At 55.8% G+C, this 18880-nt stretch overlaps 1 protein-coding gene across 1 annotated transcript; it reads right to left on the bottom strand.

Annotated features, from left to right (window-relative positions):
- Positions 1 to 16311: 16311 nt before the first annotated feature.
- Positions 16312 to 18045, bottom strand: LOC133896694 (putrescine hydroxycinnamoyltransferase 3). Its single transcript, XM_062337288.1, has one exon. The coding sequence runs from the start codon at positions 17894 to 17896 to the stop codon at positions 16595 to 16597; it is 1302 nt and encodes a 433-aa protein (XP_062193272.1). The 5' UTR covers positions 17897 to 18045; the 3' UTR covers positions 16312 to 16594.
- Positions 18046 to 18880: the final 835 nt, after the last annotated feature.

Below are 18880 nucleotides of genomic sequence, written 5' to 3' on the forward strand. Positions count from 1 at the left end.
CGGCCCGAACCTGTCTAAACCCCGGTGCACCCATCTTTCTTGCACTAGGTCGATCATCTCCCACCACCAGCCACTGCATTTATTTCCGTTCCCATTTATTTCCCCAACGAGCTCGTTCAGGATCATCCCCCCGGCCGAATCTCTAAAAAAGGGGTCTCTCGACAGGAGTTCATCCTCCAGCAGATGCGACCCCAGGCTCGACTCAAGGAGGTCCAGCGTCTCGCCGGCTGCATGGCAGCCCCCGGGCGCTTTATCTCCAAGCTCGGGGAGCGAGGGCTCTCCCTCTTCAAGCTTCTGAAGAAATCCGGTCGTTTCGACTGGACGCCGGAGGCCGAGCAGGCCTTCCGCGATCTAAAGAAGTACCTCACTTCGCCACCCGTGCTGGTGGCTCCCTCTCAAGGTGAGCCCCTACTGCTCTACATTTCGGCCACACCTCAGGTCGTGAGCGTAGTGCTGGTGGTGGAGCGCGACGAGTGTTCAGGGCCGGATGCTGGGTCCAGCTCCCCGAGGCCCCCGACCACTCACCTATCCTCGCGACTCCTCCCAACCAGGGAGTCGAGCCCGAGTGCCCGGCCAGCCCCGACCGTGCCGCCAAGCCTGGGGGCTGCGGCAGCCCCCCGGGTGGAGCCGCCGTCCGGGCTCGCCGGGTGCAGCGACCGGTGTACTTCGTCAGCGAAGTCCTCCAGGAAGCCAAGACAAGATATCCCCAGACGCAGAAGCTACTCTATGCCATGCTCGTCGCCTCCCGGAAGCTGCGCCACTACTTCCAGGCGCACAAGGTCTCGGTGGTTACCACTTATCCACTGGGGCCCATTCTCCGGAACCGGGAGGGCACCGGGCGCGTTGTCAAATGGGCAGTAGAGCTGGCAGAGTTCGACTTACACTTCGTCAGTCGCCAGGCAATCAAAAGCCAGGCGCTCTCCGACTTCTTGGCAGAGTGGACGCCCGTCCCCTGCATCATCCCAGAAGAGATATCTGCCTATCCCGGGCACGACGCGCCCGGGTACTGGGTCATGCACTTCGACGGCTCCCTCTCGCTGAAAGGCGCAGGGGCCGGAGTGGTTCTCACCTCCCCAACAGGTGAAGAGCTCCGGTACGTCGTGCAGTTGTAGTTCCGCGCATCCAACAACATGGCGGAGTATGAAGGTCTTATCGCCGGCCTCCGGGCTGCGGTGGGGCTCGGGATTCGTCGCCTCCTGGTCAAAGGGGACTCCCAACTGGTCATCAACCAGGTGTCTAAGGAGTACCAGTGCACGGATCCTCAAATGGCGGCGTACGTGACTGCGGTCAGGAAGCTCGAGAGGCGCTTCGATGGCCTGGAGTTGCGGCACATCCCTCGCCGCGACAACGCTTTGGCCGACGAGCTCTCCCGCCTGGCCTCCTCACGTGCGCACGTCCCTGCCGGAGTCTTTGAAGAAAGACTCGCACGGCCTTCCGTCCTGCCTGCCGAACAGGATGAAGGGGAAACCTCGAGCTTAATTCAGAGGACCCCGGCGGTGCCCTCAGTGGGAAGCCCCGTCAGGGCGCCGCCGCCCGGTGAGTGCGCTGTGCTCGCCGAATGTTCTCAAGATGCCTCGTGGATGTCTGACATCCGAGGGTACTTGAAAGAAAAGTTCCTACCCGGGGATGAGGCGTCTGCCGAAAGAGTTGCTCGGCAGTCCAGACGCTATGCCATAGTAGATGGGGATCTCTACCGACGTAGCGCAGGAGGTGTACTCCTGAAATGCATCTCCCGGGCAGAAGGCGGCGATCTTCTCGCTGAGGTCCACGAGGGTGAGTGCGGTGGCCATTCATCGTTCCGCACGCTGGTCGGGAAGGCCTTCCGGCAAGGTTTCTACTGGCCTACGGCTCTCCAGGATGCTTCCGAGCTGGTTTGGCGCTGCAGGACGTGCCAGTTCCATACAAAGCAGATTCACCAGCCAGCTCAGGCTCTTCATACCATTCCCCTGTCATGGCCTTTCGCGGTCTGGGGTTTGGACATTCTGGGTCCGTTCCCCCGAGCAATCGGGGGCTATGCATACCTATATGTCGCCATCGACAAGTTTACCAAGTGGCCGGAGGCGGTCCCAGTTATCAAGGTGACCAAAAACACGGCGCTCCAGTTTATCCGTGGCATCACCAGCCGCTTTGGCGTCCCGAACCGGATCATCACCGACAACGACACCCAGTTCACAAGTGCCCTGTTCGGGGACTATTGCGAAGATCTCGGCATCAAGCTTTGCTTCGCTTCCGTCGCTCATCCTCGGAGTAACGGGCAGGTCGAGCGCGCCAACGCGGAGATACTGAAGGGCCTCAAAACCCGGACCTATAACGTGCTCGCTAGGCACGGGAAGGGATGGGTAGACGAGCTGCCAGCCATGCTGTGGGCTAATGGGACTACGCCAAGCCGCGCCACCGGGGAGACTCCGTTCTTCCTCGTCTATGGCGCCGAGGCAGTCCTCCCCTCCGAGCTCACTCTGGGCTCCCCTCGAGTGCATGCGTATTCTGAGGGTGAGCAGGAGCAACAAAGGCGCGATGACGTGGACTACCTGGAAGAGCACCGGCGACGTGCCACCGTCCGGGCGGCTCGATACCAGCAGAGTCTGCGGCGTTATCATCTGCGCCATATCCGGGCCCGGTCTCTCGAGGTGGGGGACCTAGTTCTCCGATGCGTCCAGTCGCGCGAAGGAATGAATAAGCTGTCCCCTGTGTGGGAAGGTCCCTTCACCGTGATCGTGGTCCCGCGGGCAGGTTCTTTCAGGTTGGCGACGGAGGAAGGACAGCCACTCCCGAATCCGTGGAACATCGAGCATCTCCGACGCTTTTACCCGTAGATGGTCGTGCTCGCGGCTCAGGTCAGCAAGGCCGGGGGCTTCTCCTCGCCCAAGCAGTCCGAGGGCTCTGCCCCTTGGGTAAGTCACTGTCACCCCACCTTGTAAATGTTCTACATTCGGTATTTCAATAAGCAATCGCTATGTCGAAATATTTTTTCTGGATTCCGTGTGTTTAATCTGTCTGGTGAGGTGCTCGGTTGTGCGAGAAAAAGTTCGCTCTATCTTTTTCCCCGCTGATAAAAGAATCCCAATCGGTATGCATGCGAGCAGTCGCCGCTGACTTACGTCCGGCATGGTAGGCTGTGGTGTTCGGTGTCATGACAGGCTCCCGGGCACTACCAAGTTTTGGGGTGCTCTGGGTAATCCCATCGCTCGAGCTGCTCGAGTAGTCCGGAGCTCGTGCCCCCGGAGCGGGCTGCCGGTGCTCGGTCTGGTCTGTCATACCTGGGCGCCACCGAACCATAGGACCTCTGGGTTATGCCTTTGTCCGCTCTTGTCCGCCGGTTCGGGTATTCAAGAGGTCTCGGGTCGAAAACGAGAGCAGTCTATAGCAAGTACCGCACTAACAGAGCGCACCAGACAAAGAAATTCTATATTCTCTCTTAAGTCACAGGCTGGCAATCACGAGCAGTTCGGCCGTGAGGGCTTCACTGCCCTGGTCTCTGGTCGGCCCCAAGGGTCCTCGGGTGATCCTACCACTTAGGTATGGGTGGTCGAGATCACCCGACCCCAGGAGCCTCGTATGCCTCTGGGCACTCGGGCACTCCGTTGAAAGAATCAAGTCCCCAGGCACCCGAGCTCGGAAGCACACCCCTCCTGGATCGGTTGGCCGGAAGGTCGACAGCTGTCCGGTGAGTGGTTATATTCAGACAAGTCTGCTTTCAGTAAATTTATGTTCCCGAGTCATTCTCGGGGGCTCTCGCGTTTTAATCTGTTCGGCGAGGTGGTCTCCTCGCACGCAAAAACCCTACCGCGTGTCTACTTTTTCCCAGAACGACAGAGCGGTTTGTAGAAAGGAGTACCGCGTGTGCGGTAATGTCTGACCGAAGCCCTTCGTGGTGGTCGTGGTGTTCGATCCGCTTTTAAGGACCCCGAGCACTACCGAGTCCTCGGGTGCCCTGGGTAATCATATCGCTCGAGCTGCTCGAGTAGTCCGGAGCTCAGGCCTCGGGGGCGGGCTGTCAGTGCTCGGTCCGGCCCGTTTTAAGCCCGGGCACCACCGGACCACGAGGAATGTTGGTCACATTCTCGCCCGCACGCGTCTCCCTTCTACTAACTGAGTGGTCGCAAGGCGAAAAAGTGTTCACTAGGCACGGCGTGTTCCGAGCGGGATCGATCTATCTCCCGGGCAAGGAAGTATGTGTCTTTGTTTCTTAACTTAGGCAATGCGGACTCGCGAGAGCTCGAAGGCCGACTACGCCGGCAATAGCGATCGGAACAACTTCGTTCTCGGGGATGGGAAGGTCGGGAACGGCCCGACTGAGTACTCCCCGGGACTTCCAGGCAAAACATCAGAAGAAACATCAAGCACTTAGAGAAATTGGAGTTGCGAGCCCAAGGAAAAGCTGACATTATGTTCACAAGACATATACAAGGCATTTCCTAAGGGTTCACTCATATATTTACATTCATCAAGACGACAAAAGAAAGAAAAAAGCTACAAAAGACCTAGTCGACGGCGGAGGTGTCGGCTGAATCCTCTGAGTCGTCCCCGGGGGCCGGCGGTGGCGGCACCTCTCGCCTGAAGCCGGCCGCCACCACGGCGGCGGTACTCCGGACCGCTACCCGGGCGGCCTCTCCCTCAGCCTCGACCACTCCCTCCCGCGCCAGCTCCAGCGGGAAGTTCGGGTCCCTGCTTCGGTAGCAGGCCAGGACGTGCTCGGCCACTGCGTGTGCCAAGCCACGTCCCTCCCGGGCGGCAAGTTCCTGGACTGCCCAAGGCAGGGCCTCGAGGCGCTCGCAGACCCGCTGCAGCCCCAACACTTGTCGTGCGGGGCCGTCGCCCTTCTTGTCTTCAACAAGCCGTCCGAGACCACCCTTCTCTACGGCCCGCCGCATCCGCCGGAGTATGTCTTCCAGCATATGCTCTAGGTTGACCCGCGAGACAAAAGCGGTCTCGAGCTTCTCCTTGGCAGCCCGCAGCTGCGCCTCAAGTCCCTGGTCCCCGGCCGGACCAGAAGAACCGCCAACTGCTGCGGAGCCAGCAGCCTGCTTCGTCTTGGCCACCATCTCGGATAAGGCGCGTTCACGGGCGGTTAGTTCCGCCTCGTGCTTCGCGTTCTCCTCCGCCCTGGTAGCAGTGGCCGCTGCCGCCGCGGCAGCCTCGCCCTCTCGGCGACTCAGTTCGTCTTCTCGGCGATTCAGCTCGCCCTCCCGCCGGGCCAGCACATCCTCCTGCTGGGCCACTGAATCCTCCCGAGCGCCGAGATCCGACGCCGACAACTCATTATCCACCTCCCAAAGGGAGACATCCTCCTCCCAGTGGCAGATCTCTTCTCTGATTTTCCGGAGGTCGTCTTCCCAGCGCTGGAGGTCGGCGTGCGTCTTCTCGGCCGCGCCCTCCCGGCGGGTCAGCTCGGCTTGCCGCTCCTCCGCCGCCTGCTCCCGAGCTGCGATTGCTACCTCCCTCTCCTGCGCCTGCCCCATCCTGGCAAGGGCCTCGGCAGCTTGCTGCTTCGACGCCTCAGCCAGGCGGGCGGCGTCTTCTCGTTCCCGCGCGGCTTCTGCGCAGATGTCTTCTAGGAGCTTCTGCTCCCGCGCGGCCACCGCACGGGCCTCCTCCTGGGCGCCCGCCAGCTGCGCCTTCTCCAATACCAGGCGGGCGCGCTCAGCCTCGAGCTCCCCCTCCTTGGCGTTCACCGCTGCGCCGAGCCGCCCAATCGCTACCTGGACGCCTTCAATGGCGGCCAGGAAGGGGTCAGCGGGCTGGTCGGGCGCCGGTGGGGCCCAGGCCTCTCCGCAGAGTGCCTCCGGGGGGTCCGAGCTCTCTGCAGGGCCCTGCACCGCCATCCGCCCCGGGCTCTACCTGCCCGGGGTAGGCTCCGCCGGCACCGAAGACTCGGACGGCGGCCGCGTTCCCGCATCGGCCGCCCTATCCGTCGGCCCCGGCAAAACATCCTCCTCCACCGTCATCCGCCCCGGGCTCTCCGTGCCCGGGGTAGGTTCCGCCGGCGCCAAGGATCCGGACGGTTGCTCCGTCCTCCTCTCGGCCGCCGCCTCCGCCTCTCTCCCAGTGGCCGCCACAACGATTGGCGCCTCCGCCGTTCCTGTGCCCGCCTCCATCGGAGTAGCCGGCGGGCTCGGCTCTGGTCTCGGCGCCCGCACCTTCTCCGTCGCAATGGCTCCTGCGGCCGGCCTACGGGAGACCGATGAAAAATACCAAAGCTTAGTTCGGGCCAGAAATGCCCAGGGAAAACAAAGAAAGGAGACTCACCGATACTGCCATTTAGCCGCTGGGAGCCTGATGTCCGGGTCCGGCGCAGTCGGTCCGGACTCCTCCCGCCGCCTCTTCCGCTGGGGGCTTGGCTGAACCGCTGCGCGGGCCTCGGGTGCCGCCGCGCGGGTCTCGGGTTCCGCCGCGCAGGTCTCGGGTTCCGCCATGCGGGTCGCGGGCACCGGCGCAGGCCCCATTTGCACCAGCCGCGGCTCCAGCACCGGGAATGCCACCACTGCCGTTGGCAACGACGGAGAGTCCGGCACTAGGATCAGGGCCCGGGGATGCTTTCCCCGGTCTCCCGGCGCCACCTCCTCGACGATTTCAGCGGCGCCCTCCTCCCTGGCTCGGCGGTTGCTGCCTGCGGCGACCCCTTCGCCAGCCCGCGCCGAGCTGCCAGCGACCTCCTCACCAAGTAGCTCCTCCAGCCCGGGGAGTTCGGAGGCTTCGGGACTCCGGCTTCTTGGCTGGTCCACAGGCCCCTGGGCGTCGAACTCCAGCAGCCCCGCCATAATGGCCACCCGATTGGGGTTGGCGCAGAGCGCCATCTCCGGCCACGGGAGCTCCGTCCGGCCCATGTCCTCCGTTCTGGTGATCACCCTTGTCATCCCCCGCAGTTCCGACGGCCCCAGATCCCAGCTCGTGCCAATCTGGGTCCTGGTGATGTCCTCCGGCCCAGTATAGAACCAGCTCGGCCGGGCCCGCTCTCGCAAAGGCGCCAGCCGACGGCGCAGGAAGTCCACGACCACCATGACGGAGGTCAGCCCGGACTCGCGCAGCTCCAGGATGCGCTCCAACACCGGCTTCAGCCTCGCGTCTTCTGGCGGCGGCGCCTCCCACGTCGATCGCCGAGGTTCCGCCGCCGCCTCTGGCAGCTCGAGGCGCTCGTGGGGGTCGACGTCGACGAAGAACCAGTCCCGTCGCCACTCCTCCCACTTGCTGCGCAGCACCTGGGGAATGTAATGATCCCCCAGGCCGTCCCGGAGCCGAAGGTTGCAGCACCCCGCGACGTCCGCCGTGGAGTGCCCCCTCTTCTTTCCCACCGGCCGAAGGACGAAGAAATGGCGAAGCAGCGACGCCGACGGCGCCACCCCCACGAACATTTCGCAGAGATACGCGAAGACCGCCAACACCACCACGGAGTTGGGGCTTAAGTGCACCAGTTGAATGCCGTATGTCTCCAGCACTTGCAGGAAGAAGGTGGAGGATGGCGGCACCAACCCCGCCGCCACAAAGGAGGTGAAGAGGACGATCCGCCCCGGGACGGTCGTCGCCGGCGTCAGGCTCGACGGCGTCACCACCACGGCACCTTCTTGCCCCTCCGGCACCAGCAGTTTCCTGATCTTTTCCGCCGCCTCCTCGTTCCTCAGACGGGACTCCGGCAAGATGCTGTCCGAAGCCTTGTCCCGGCGTCCTCCTCCAACCCTCGTCATCTCGACAAGAATGAAAGGTGTTTTGGCGGTGGAAAGAGAGGGAAGGAAGAGTGCTCCGGTCGCCTGAGAATTTCCTAAGGGCTTCGGAGCACACAGAAGGCAAGAGCGCAAGAGCAAGAAAGCGTAAAGAGGGGGACGGACCGATCATATCCCCCTTTTTATGTCTCAAAAGTTCAAAAACTGCCGCCCAAACGGTTCGCTCGGCGAAGCGTCGCCTCGTTTGGCGCAACCGCCAGGCGAATCTCCCACCGATCGCGCGATGTCAGCGGTTGCCAGGAGTATTTTCCTCGATCCGCGCGGCAACCGCGCGCGCCGTCCGTACGGTCATCATACCCTTTGGAAGTTGTGTGGACATGCGTCCATTCATTTTCCCGTTGGGAGGTACTTGAGGTCTGGGTCCGTAAAAACCACCTCTCGAAAGCCTGCCACATGGCGTCTACACTAGCCTCGGCCTCGGCCGCGATGAAGGGCCCATCCGCCGTCTCCGTCCCGTCACCTACCAATGGGCCCGGGGGCTACTGTTGGTGTATCAGGAACTAGGGGTCCCTGAGTCCCGAAACTGGGCCGGCCATCCGCCACGCGTCACCATCCCGCGAGGTCCGCCCTGCGAGATAAGAAGAGGCTAAGTCCCAGGAGAAGGTGCTCGGGGCCACCGCCTCTGATTCCCGAGCACCCCAGTTCCCCGATGATCCGCGGAGTCCAAGTACCGGGAGGGAAGTGTTCGGGAGAGAGCGCTCGGGGCTGCACGTGGCAGCCCCCGAGGACTCGGTTCCCCGACAGTTTCCCCCAGTACTCGGGAGAGAGTGCTCGGGGCTGCACGTGGCAGCCCCCGAGGACTCGGTTCCCCGAAGGTTTCCCCCAGTACTCAGGAGAGAGTGCTCGGGGCTGCACGTGGCAGCTCCCGAGGACTCAGTTCCCCGAAGGTCTCACCGGGGTGCTCGGGAGAGAGTGCTCGGTGCTGCACGTGGCAGCCCCCGAGGACTCGGTTCCCCGAAGGTGTCCCCCAGTGCTCGGGAGAAAGTGCTCGGGGCTGCGTGTGGCAGCCCCCGAGGACTCGGTTCCCCGAAGGTCTCACCGGAGTGCTCGGGAAAGAGTGCTCGGGGCTGCACGTGGCAGCCCCCGAGGACTCGGTTCCCCGAAGGTTCGCGCAAGATCGTTCGACGACCCAAAGGGTCCCCTCGCCGGGGTGTCAGCCAGTCAAAGACACGAATGCCGCATTTAATAGGCACGCGCGGCCTGGCATCCTGACATCCTGACATTCTCAGCTACCCACACCCTGGTGTCAGACCCTGCCATGCTCTGGCAGGGGGGCGTGGGTCCATTAAATGCACGGGTTTCGTCCCGTTTCACCCGGGTGCCTCGGGATAACGTTGCCAGAATCGAAGCGCTCCGCCTGCCACCCTGCCCCGGCAGAAGGACAAGACAGGGTGGGCGCACCGGGCACCTCTGCGGCTGCCCGGTGGGCCCTCTTAATGGCGCCGGAGGACCTCCACAGTGGCGGGTGGTCGGATGCACGCCGCAATTTTCCACCGCCCCTGTCACTTCGCCAAGACGGAATGATGACGCCTTTCTCCGTGGCACCTTGGCACGTGCGCCCCCTCTTTCCTATTCAGGATAAGTTGAGGTCGGCGTGCCTATAAAAGGAAAGGATGGAGAATACAAAGAAAAAAGGAGGAGACAGACGGGAAAACAAGGTGAACAAGGCAAGGAAGCCCAGATCAAAAGGCGAAGAACATCACAAACAAGCTCAAGCCAAGCTAGAACACGAGAGCCTCAAGCTCTCTGTAGGCAGCTCACCCCTGTAACCAGATACATCCTTGAAGAATCCCTTCAAGAAGAGATATAACACTCACACAGGAGTAGGGTGTTACGCCTCCGTGCGGCCCGAACCTGTCTAAACCCCGGTGCACCCATCTTTCTTGCACTAGGTCGATCATCTCCCACCACCAGCCACTGCATTTATTTCCGTTCCCATTTATTTCCCCAACGAGCTCGTTCAGGATCATCCCCCCGGCCGAATCTCTAAAAAAGGGGTCTCTCGGGATCCCTGCGACAGGAGTTCATCCTCCGACACTACCGGATGAGCCAAAATGCATAATGTCACATGCGAGAGAGGACATTAAATACAACCTGTATTGATGATTGATTCCATAAAGAACGGCTAAACAGAAACCTCGTGCGGCTACTCCTAATAGCATAAACTAGCATCGACCAATGCTTTCATAGTTTTCACTAACAAGCAAGTCTATATATGCAGCTAGATTATTTCATGCCAACATGTAATCCATGACACGCATACCAGATTAATTTTTGTACGCAGGCACGCATGCACAGGAATAACTCGGTTCGTAAAAGTAAAAGGAGGAAACATACCAAAAGATTAAGCGAGGAGAGGGGCTCAGCTCGTGGCAGAAATCTCACAGAGGACAGGGGAGCCGCCGCCGCTGCCGCCTGCAGACAACCGGAGCACTGGAGGAGGGAGCTCGTGTCAGCGGAGAACCCGAGAACCGGAGTTGATGGAGGTAGGGATGAAAACGGATCTATATTTTTCCCGATTGTGGGACTTATGTGAAAATAGGACGAAAATGATTTTGCAGTTTTTTATTGTCGATATCCTTTTGAATATGGAATTTCTCGTTGGGATTCCTGTTTTTTTTTATTGTGTGAGAAAGAGAATGAGAACGAGGAGAAAAAAAAAATAGAAAGTGATCCAGACGTGAATCATGATGAATGATGTTGATGAGCCGTAAGCTGAGTGGATGATTACTTATCTTGGTGTTTTACTATCCTATTAAGTTATTTTTATAACATGTGTGACTGTGTGTCGGTGTGTGATTGTGTTTATTTATAACTTAGTGACTTTATGTGACTATGTGTCATGTTTGTTAACTAACTTGTATGTAGTCTATTGCTAGTGTACCGTGCTCCTCACTTGTAGCTCACGATCAACCTTTGTAGCTATGATTGAGCACTAATTTGTTAGGCCTCAACTGACTCTTGTATATGTATAAAAACTACTCTGATGATCAATACAACACTGCATTGGATCTGTTGCCCTCTCCCTCGTTCTCTCTCGTTCTGCATGGTATCAGTGATCTCACTATCCTAGCCTCTCTCTTCCGCTGTTGATCACCATGAGCGATTCCTCCTCCTCCTCCGCCTTAGACTCCGAGGCCAACACTCTCTTTGCCCAGGTCGCCACAAACCCCTTTCCCTCCTCCCAAATCTAGCTGATCAACATCGCTACCCACATTCCCATTCAGTTTGATCTCAACTCCTCCAACTATGGCACATGGAGTCAATCCTTTCAAGTTGTTATCGCCAAGTTTGGGATCATCGATCACATCGATGGCTCAACGGTCTAGGGTGATCCCGATTGGGTACAGAATGACTTCGCCATTGTTTCTTGGTTCTACTCTACTGTCACTCGTGACATTTTTCAAATCGTCCGCTCCAACAAGGACACCACACACTCTCTCTCTGGTACAACATTCCCTCGCTATTCCTCGACAACATGGGGATGCATTTGGTGTACGTCAGTGCCGAATACAGGAATATGTACTAGGGCGATCTGTCCATCATGGCGTACTGGACCAAGATGAAATCCCTCACCAACAATCTCAACGATCTTGGCAACTGCATCACCGACAAAGATCTTGTCCTCAACCTCTTTCGTGCCCTCAACCTACAGTTCCATAGCTCCATCCCCGTCCTCACCACCAATCGTGGTGGATTTCCTTTCTTAAGCCTCATTCTCACCTGCTCAAAGAGCAACATCGGTTGGCTCAGTCTGAATAACTCGCACAAGCTGCGACACTCATGGCACAGGTGTTGCTACACATGCCTTACTTTGGCCTCACCGCACACAACGTCTCCCAGCGGTGGCACCCAGCCACGATCCTTTGGTGGCAAGAAGAACAAGAATAAGAAGAAATTAGGCGCTGACGATAAGGGTGGCAACGGGTCAGGTCGAGGCCAGGTGGAATGAGAACACACCCGATCCGAAACCTAAAAGCTCAAACCAGACACGGCCTCGAAATGATTAGCGGGTGTAAAATAAGCCCCCTTGCCCCATCATGGACCAGAGACCCATTGGGGGACCCGAGACAGGGGAAAGGCTAGATCTAGATCTGACCTAACGGCGGTACAGGCTCATCTTTTGGCGGGCGACGCACTGCGCGACAGCGGCTCGAGGGTGATGACGGCTCATCTTCTGGTAGAGCCACGATGCAACATGACGCAGTGGAGCGACGGAGTAGCACGGCGCAATGACGTAGCGATGGCTCGGTGACGGTGGCACCTCATCTTCTAGCGGCGCGATGGCGTAGCACTGCTTGACGGTGCAGCATAGCACATAGACCGCTCGATAGCGGTGGTGGATCATCTTCTGGAGTGGCGACGACATAGCATGATGCGATGCAGCGATGGTGTGGCACGGCACACATAGCACACAAGCCGTCGCCACCAGCGGACACACGATTCTGAGCGAACTCAGTGGAGAGCCGGAGACGCTCATGGCGTTATGCAGCACTCAGCACTCACGTGGGCTAAAGGCCTAAAGCGCCGCAAGATAATGGGCCGAGCAAATGAGTAATGTGCCTCAATTTTTGGAGCCCGTGGGGCACCCGCGGGTGCAAATTGTAATCCGAACCCAACTCAGGTTGGGCCCCTGACCCGATGGTCCTGTGGAGCCGTTTTCCATCCGAACCCACCCCTGCTAGGTCTAAAACCCATAGGGGACCCAACCAGTGTAACTGTAACCAACATGTGTATCAATAAGTAACAAGAACCAACATTACCATCTCCCACATACCGAACCACAAACCATACTTGAAACTCTATGACCGATGCAGATGGACAAAAGCATGCTCGTGACCGAGAGCGCGGCAATTCAAACCATTTATACACCCTGCAGGGGGTACTTCTGGACCCACACGATACGAGGACCATTCAGCTTGTACCACTGGCCAAAGTGCACATAAGGGGGTACTCGTGACAACCTTTCCCAACCAGCCCCAACCGTTTGGATCATGCATCGCTCGGTGCGATGGTACTGGAACTATTCTCGAAGCAAACTAGTACCGCTACAAGCCCGCCCGCTCACACCGTTGATGTCCACGTCCAAAAAGCCGTAGCTGCGAAGGTATTCGGCTCGCCTTACCATTAGATCGGCATGTGGTGAGTAAGGTAAGTGCTAAAGCTAACAACACTGACGATCGGTGCTTAACCGGCGCAAAGCAGTCTATGGTGTCTGATTTTCTCTACCGACCTACCCATGGGAACTCCACATCAGGGCAGGATGAAACACCCCCTAACACCGCCCACACCTCGTCTTATACTCACCACTCATACAACCATCTCAACCTCAACAAGTGTATGTAATCATAAGAAAGTCCTATGCTCGCGAACAACATGATGCGTCGTCGTTCAACTTTTACCGAATGATCTAAGTATAGCTAAGCATATAAGTCGAACTCATACCTAAATATTGACAACATCTCAAGGCTACAAGGAATGTAAATACACAAGTATTCAAAGTAGAAAAATGCAATCGGCATAGGTTCTACCCTTTGGTATCCGACACCGACTCACTAAATATGCATACATATATAAGCATATTTCATCAATTTTAGACTTATCCAATTACACAAGATGGATTAATATGCTTAGTTGCTTATCTTGATGTACTGGCTTAAATAGGTGGGGCACGTCAAGATCGTCCTGGGCCTTTAGGAACGGCGGATGGCGTGCTCTATGAAACATAATACGTGCAATGATAAGCATGAATAAAATGCAACAATGTATGCCACAAGGCGCATATGAAGAAATGCCAAAAAAAATACCACATAATGCAAGGAAACAATTTTCCTAGATAGAACACGTCATAAGGATACTAGCAAAATTGATTTCATAATTTTTGGAGCTACGAAGAATTTATTATGAATTTTATAACTTTCGGACCGCATGATGAATAGTAACTACGGAAGTTCCGCATATTTCTACGGAAGGGACTTTTGCGGAAGATTCGTGAATTTCTGCAGAAGTTCCGAATTGCGGAACCTCCGGAAAATTATCCGAAACTTCCGGACTGTCCAGAAAAGCTCTATTTTAAGAAAAAACTTTGCTAAATCGATTTGCAATCCTCTCTAATCCAAAAGAGAACATGTTTGAGATGGTTTATGGAGTCTAGAATTCACTTATTAACCTAACAACTCGATTCTTAACTCAAATCTCATCTAAATCCTCATTTTGGTCCAAACTTCAAAACTCATGAACTTTGCTCCAATTCAAAATCGACCACCCAAATCACGAATTCATACCATGTTAAGGCTAAGGGACTTACCCAAGATATTTGTAGAGTTGGGTGACCGCCGGGGAACGAAGGAAACACTCGGGAGACGAAGAATTCCGGTGTTCTTCATGTTTCAACTCTAATAAAAAAAGTCATTAAAATCGGCTCGAATCCTTCAAGAAAACAAAAATGAATTGGATGTATGAGTAATTTATGAGCTCGTGATCGCGTAGTTACCACGTACTCATCTCGAATCCTTCTCTTGAGATCGGATTTTGAGAGAGAAGGAGAGAGTGAGCTTGAAGGAGAGGGAGGGGAGCTGTTGCTGCTCCTGCAGCTCGGGTGGGGACGTGGGGAGTGAGAGGAGAGAGAGGGCAGGTGGGGTGCTGCCCACTTGAGAGAGGGAGTGGGTGAGGTGTGGGGTTCACGTGTTAGAGAAATGAGTCCATTTTGACTGCGAATTTAACTCTTTTCTCTTCCGAATTTTCTTCTTTCATTCAATTGATTTTTAACAAAGTACATTAGCGTTCCGAATTATTTTTACGTAAAGTTAAACATAATATTTAAAAATATGATTATACTTAATTACGTGATTAAAAATTTAGGACGTAATTAATTACGTGGTTAAGAGTTTGGGACGTAACAAACGACGACCTCAGCTTACGTGCTAAGGTGCGATCATCTTCTCAGCCGAAGATCGTTCACAGGTACCGCCCGATACAAGCCTGGTTAGGCTGACGCCTTGCCTGACTCACTCTAAACCAAGTCGATCGATGAACACTCATCGGACTAGTAGAGGCATGCAACCAACCGGAGCCTGGACAGCCCCCCACACCGTCTTTGACACGAACGTATCCGCAAGTAACAATGGGGAAATAAATTCTATGAGATACTATCATAAAAAAAACAATCTTTTTTATAATAACATATGTTTATTTTTTTCTCTCCTCTATAACTTAATCATTAAATTACAAGATAAATAATATTTTACCAGAATCTTTCTAAACAGTATACTACATAATTTGCTTCCCAACAATCGAGTCCCCAACCTCCGTCAAACACTGCGAAGGCACGCATCCGTGTCAAGTCAAAGCCGAGCATAGCCGCAGTCCGCAGTGCGCACGAGATTGCGAGCGCGGTGCTGCGACCTGGCCGCGAGACGAGAACTGGCCGTGGCCGGCCCGGCCGTCTCTTACCTGACCCGTACGCCACGCACGTCGGGTTAGCTCCCTGGACACGGTACCAAGGTGGATCCAGCGTAGACCGAGCGAGCGCACACGTCCCGTTAAAATTTTTATTTTCCAGTAAACTTCGACAATTTTTTTATAAAATTACAAAGATACACCCGCTGATAAATCTCACTCATTTTTTTTTTTTTGCTACTAGAGCCGTCCTTCGCGGGATGTTTCAGGCTACGCCACACACGTATTGTACGTCAGGATGCCGGAGCCGGTGCGTGCCGGCGCCGCTAACACGAGCGAAGAGCGCGTGATAGGTGCTGCAGGAACGACGGTCGTCGGGTCCAACGGCGCCGGCGTCTATGACTATTGTGGGGTTCTGTCGTTCCAGGTGGCTGATTGGATGGCGGCTATTCACCTACTACCTTTCCAGTTAGGTAAATGTACGTGAGAGTAGGTATGTCGATGAAGAATTTTCCGTTGGGGAATGACTCTTCGTCCCTGTCTTCATACGAAGGAATTTTTTTTTTATCTCCGTCTATATCTTACTTGTAGGGATTATTTTCTCTCTATCTTCGTCTCCACGTGGAGAATGAAGATCTGACAGGGAACCTGTCCCCGTCCACCTGGACCGAGACAGCCTACTGGACCGACCCGCACCATGCCACGGCTTCAGACCGTGCCTGGCTGGGCTGCGCACTAGCGTCCGCCTAGGTCGCGCATCTGGCTCCTGCCTGGGCCGATCGCGTACGTCTGGACCATCACCGCTGGGCCAAAACGGATCCCCACGGGGAAACAAGGACAAGAAATGCTTCCACATATCTGTCTCTGTTAGACCCAACAGGGATATAATTTATACCATCTATATCCCCGCGGGTAACGAAATCTTCCCATCCCCATCTACTAATAGAGGAATTCCCTGTGGAGAATCGAAGATCGGGTCCCCATTGACATCCCTAAGCCCGAGTGCCTTCACCTACCGGACAGTACTATTGTCACTTATAGGTGCATATAATATAAAAAGGAAATTAAATGGATTCAAGTTGAAAGAGTCGGACAGATGCATATGAGTGGATGTGCAGTTGTATTTCTCGGGGAATATTGATCGATACACGATCGTCCATCCTGGCACTGGCACACTCAGTGATTAACACCGCACATGTTTTATTAAGACGAATTCATTTTATTTCCTTGCAGCTCTTAAATTAAATCATCAATGTACATCTCCAAAACTTTGCTACGAAACACGAAGATTTCCCTGATTCGACAGGTCGATCGGGATGCGATCAAGCGTCTGAAAAATTAAACGACAACCCGAGAAAAGGAAAAAAGAAACTTGTAAGAATAACTAGTTCTTCACGTACGTAGTGCAATTGACGACGCCTTAGCGTGCGTCGCAACCAAATAATCACCTCTCGCCGACTCGACCATGACTCCGACCGACACTATTCCATGGAGTAGCAGCACTCCTTGAATGCCTCGAGGTTGTGCTGGAAGACGGGCACGAAGGCGTCGACGCTGCCGTCGCCGAAGTAGGAGGGGACGAGGAAGAGCATCCCCTCCGTCGGGAAGTAGGACGGCATGAAGTAGGACGGGCTACCGGTGCCGAAGTCCAGCTCGTAGAACGGGAACGTCAGCCAGCTGTCCACCTCCACGTTCGGGCACATCACGTCCTTGAGGACGGCGCTCGGCGCGAGGCCCTCCCTCTCCGCGACGCCGGAGGTTGCGAAGTCGATGAAAGACTTGAAGTAGTTGCCGTCCACGCGGGCCACCTCGTCGTGGATCACCTGCGCCGCGTGCTTCAGCGGCCGGTTCAGGAGGTCGGCCACCGTAGCGGTCGGGAACGCCCAGAGGACGAGGTTGCCGAAGTACTCGGCCGGCAGCCCGAGGCGGTGGCGGCCGTCCACGGACAGGCGGATTGTGGAGGTCTCGTCCGGACTGAGACCGCGCGCGCGCGTCATGGTGCGCCACAGGTGGGCGAGGATGGTCTCGAACCGGCTGAACGGGCGCCCGCGGCCTTCCGAGGCCTTGCCGCGGAGCCCGGCGATGAAGTCCTTGGTGAAGTGCGCCTTGTGGATCACGATGTTGTCGACGCCCTCGCCATGGCCATGCTTCTCGGTGGGCGACGGCAGGTAGAACTCCCTGTTGCGGTGGTCGTACTCGACGCGAGGCGAGGACCGTGGCTTGAAGAGCCCCGCCTGGTGGTACACGGGGGGCAGCCCCATGGGGAGGCCCCTGGTGGCTCGACCCCACGCCAGGAGGAAGTTGCTGGTGGCGTGGCCGTCGGCCGCGACGTGGTTGGACGTGAACCCGACGGCGAGGGAGCCGCACCGGAACCTCGTCAGCTGCAGCAGCACCACCTCCTCGAGCTCCTCCTCCAGGTCGGGGTGCAGCCGCAGCAGCTCCGGCGTGGGCTTCGCGGGTGCCATGTCGACGAGGTTGGCGTCCACGGACGCCTCCACGAGCCGCGCGCCGCGGTCATTGAGCAGCACCGAGGGCGTCCCGTCGGGGCCCTCGCCGAGCTGCCCCGCGAACGCGCGGTACTCCGCTAGCACCGTGGCGAGGCCCTTCTCGATGGCGGCCGTGGACGGCGCCGGCGGCGGGAAGGCGTAGATGATGGCCATCTGCATCTGGTACGTGACCCTGTCGAAGATGGACATGGGGATGTACTCAGCTGCCGCCGGCGGGGCCGCGCCGGCACTGTAGGCAGGCTTGACGAGCTTGGAGCTCAATACCTTAACCTCCATTGCTGTCGAGCGGGTGCGGTTGTTCTTTCGCGGATCAAGATAGCTTTGGCGCAAGCTAGAGTTTGCAACAACAGGGCGAGAGCTGCACGACGATGTCTTAGCTCGTATCGGACGTGAGAGTCCTTGTTGCTTGCTTTTGCTTTGGCGCCTTGGGCTACTGTGCGATTTGCTGGTCCCGTGCCGTGCGTTTTTATAGGAGTGCACACCACTACTAAGCGCGGGAAAAGGATATAGTAGGTGGAAGTGAAGATGCTCACTTAATTTTTTGAAACTTTGAACTGACCGCCTTTGACTGGTTGAAGGTTTCTACCAACGCACGTGCTGATTTGGCTAATGTAACAAGTTCTAACTGCTACTCCCTCCTATTTGCAATATTTGTCCATAGCATCAAAAATATATATCTCAAATTATTTATTTATTATGGTAACTAAGGATACTTTATAGTATATTTTTTTACTATGCTCTTAGTGTATTTATGTATTTATTCTAACGCTGGTGAGTTACTTGCTCTCATCCTTGTATTGATTAGGGGTAGTATGGTCATCTTATTGTATTTTTTCATTTGATTTTAATTTTTTTTGATTTATACGTAATAGTGGACGTGAACAAACATTACGAATCAGAGAAAGTATCTAGCTAGGGCGCGCGACCATCCATGCATCATGCATGAGCTTGCCTGCACAAATCGGAGTACATCGTTGCTAACTCTTCCACACTGCATTCATGTGCACTCAAATATTAAGTGCGCGTGATTGTGGCAGAAAGGGAATTTTTCACATATGTACGCTAGTACGATTTATTATGATCGTTTATTTATGTTTAGATTTATACTAGAAGAGGTAGTTAAAAAAATAATAAGGGTATGTAATGGGATCAATGGATATATGAATATTAAGTAGGAGGAATAATCGCTATGTGTACACAAGTAGATGTGGAGTTGCATTTTTTTGGATGTGGCATACATCTGTGCCTATCTTATTATTA

The sequence above is a fragment of the Phragmites australis genome, chromosome 17 (genome assembly GCF_958298935.1).
Source record: "Phragmites australis chromosome 17, lpPhrAust1.1, whole genome shotgun sequence".
NCBI lineage: Eukaryota > Viridiplantae > Streptophyta > Magnoliopsida > Poales > Poaceae > Phragmites > Phragmites australis.

Excerpts from the sequence above, each read along its gene's own strand:
- LOC133896694 (XM_062337288.1), bottom strand. The coding sequence starts at position 17,896 with ATGGAGGTTAAGGTATTGAGCTCCAAGCTCGTCAAGCCTGCCTACAGT.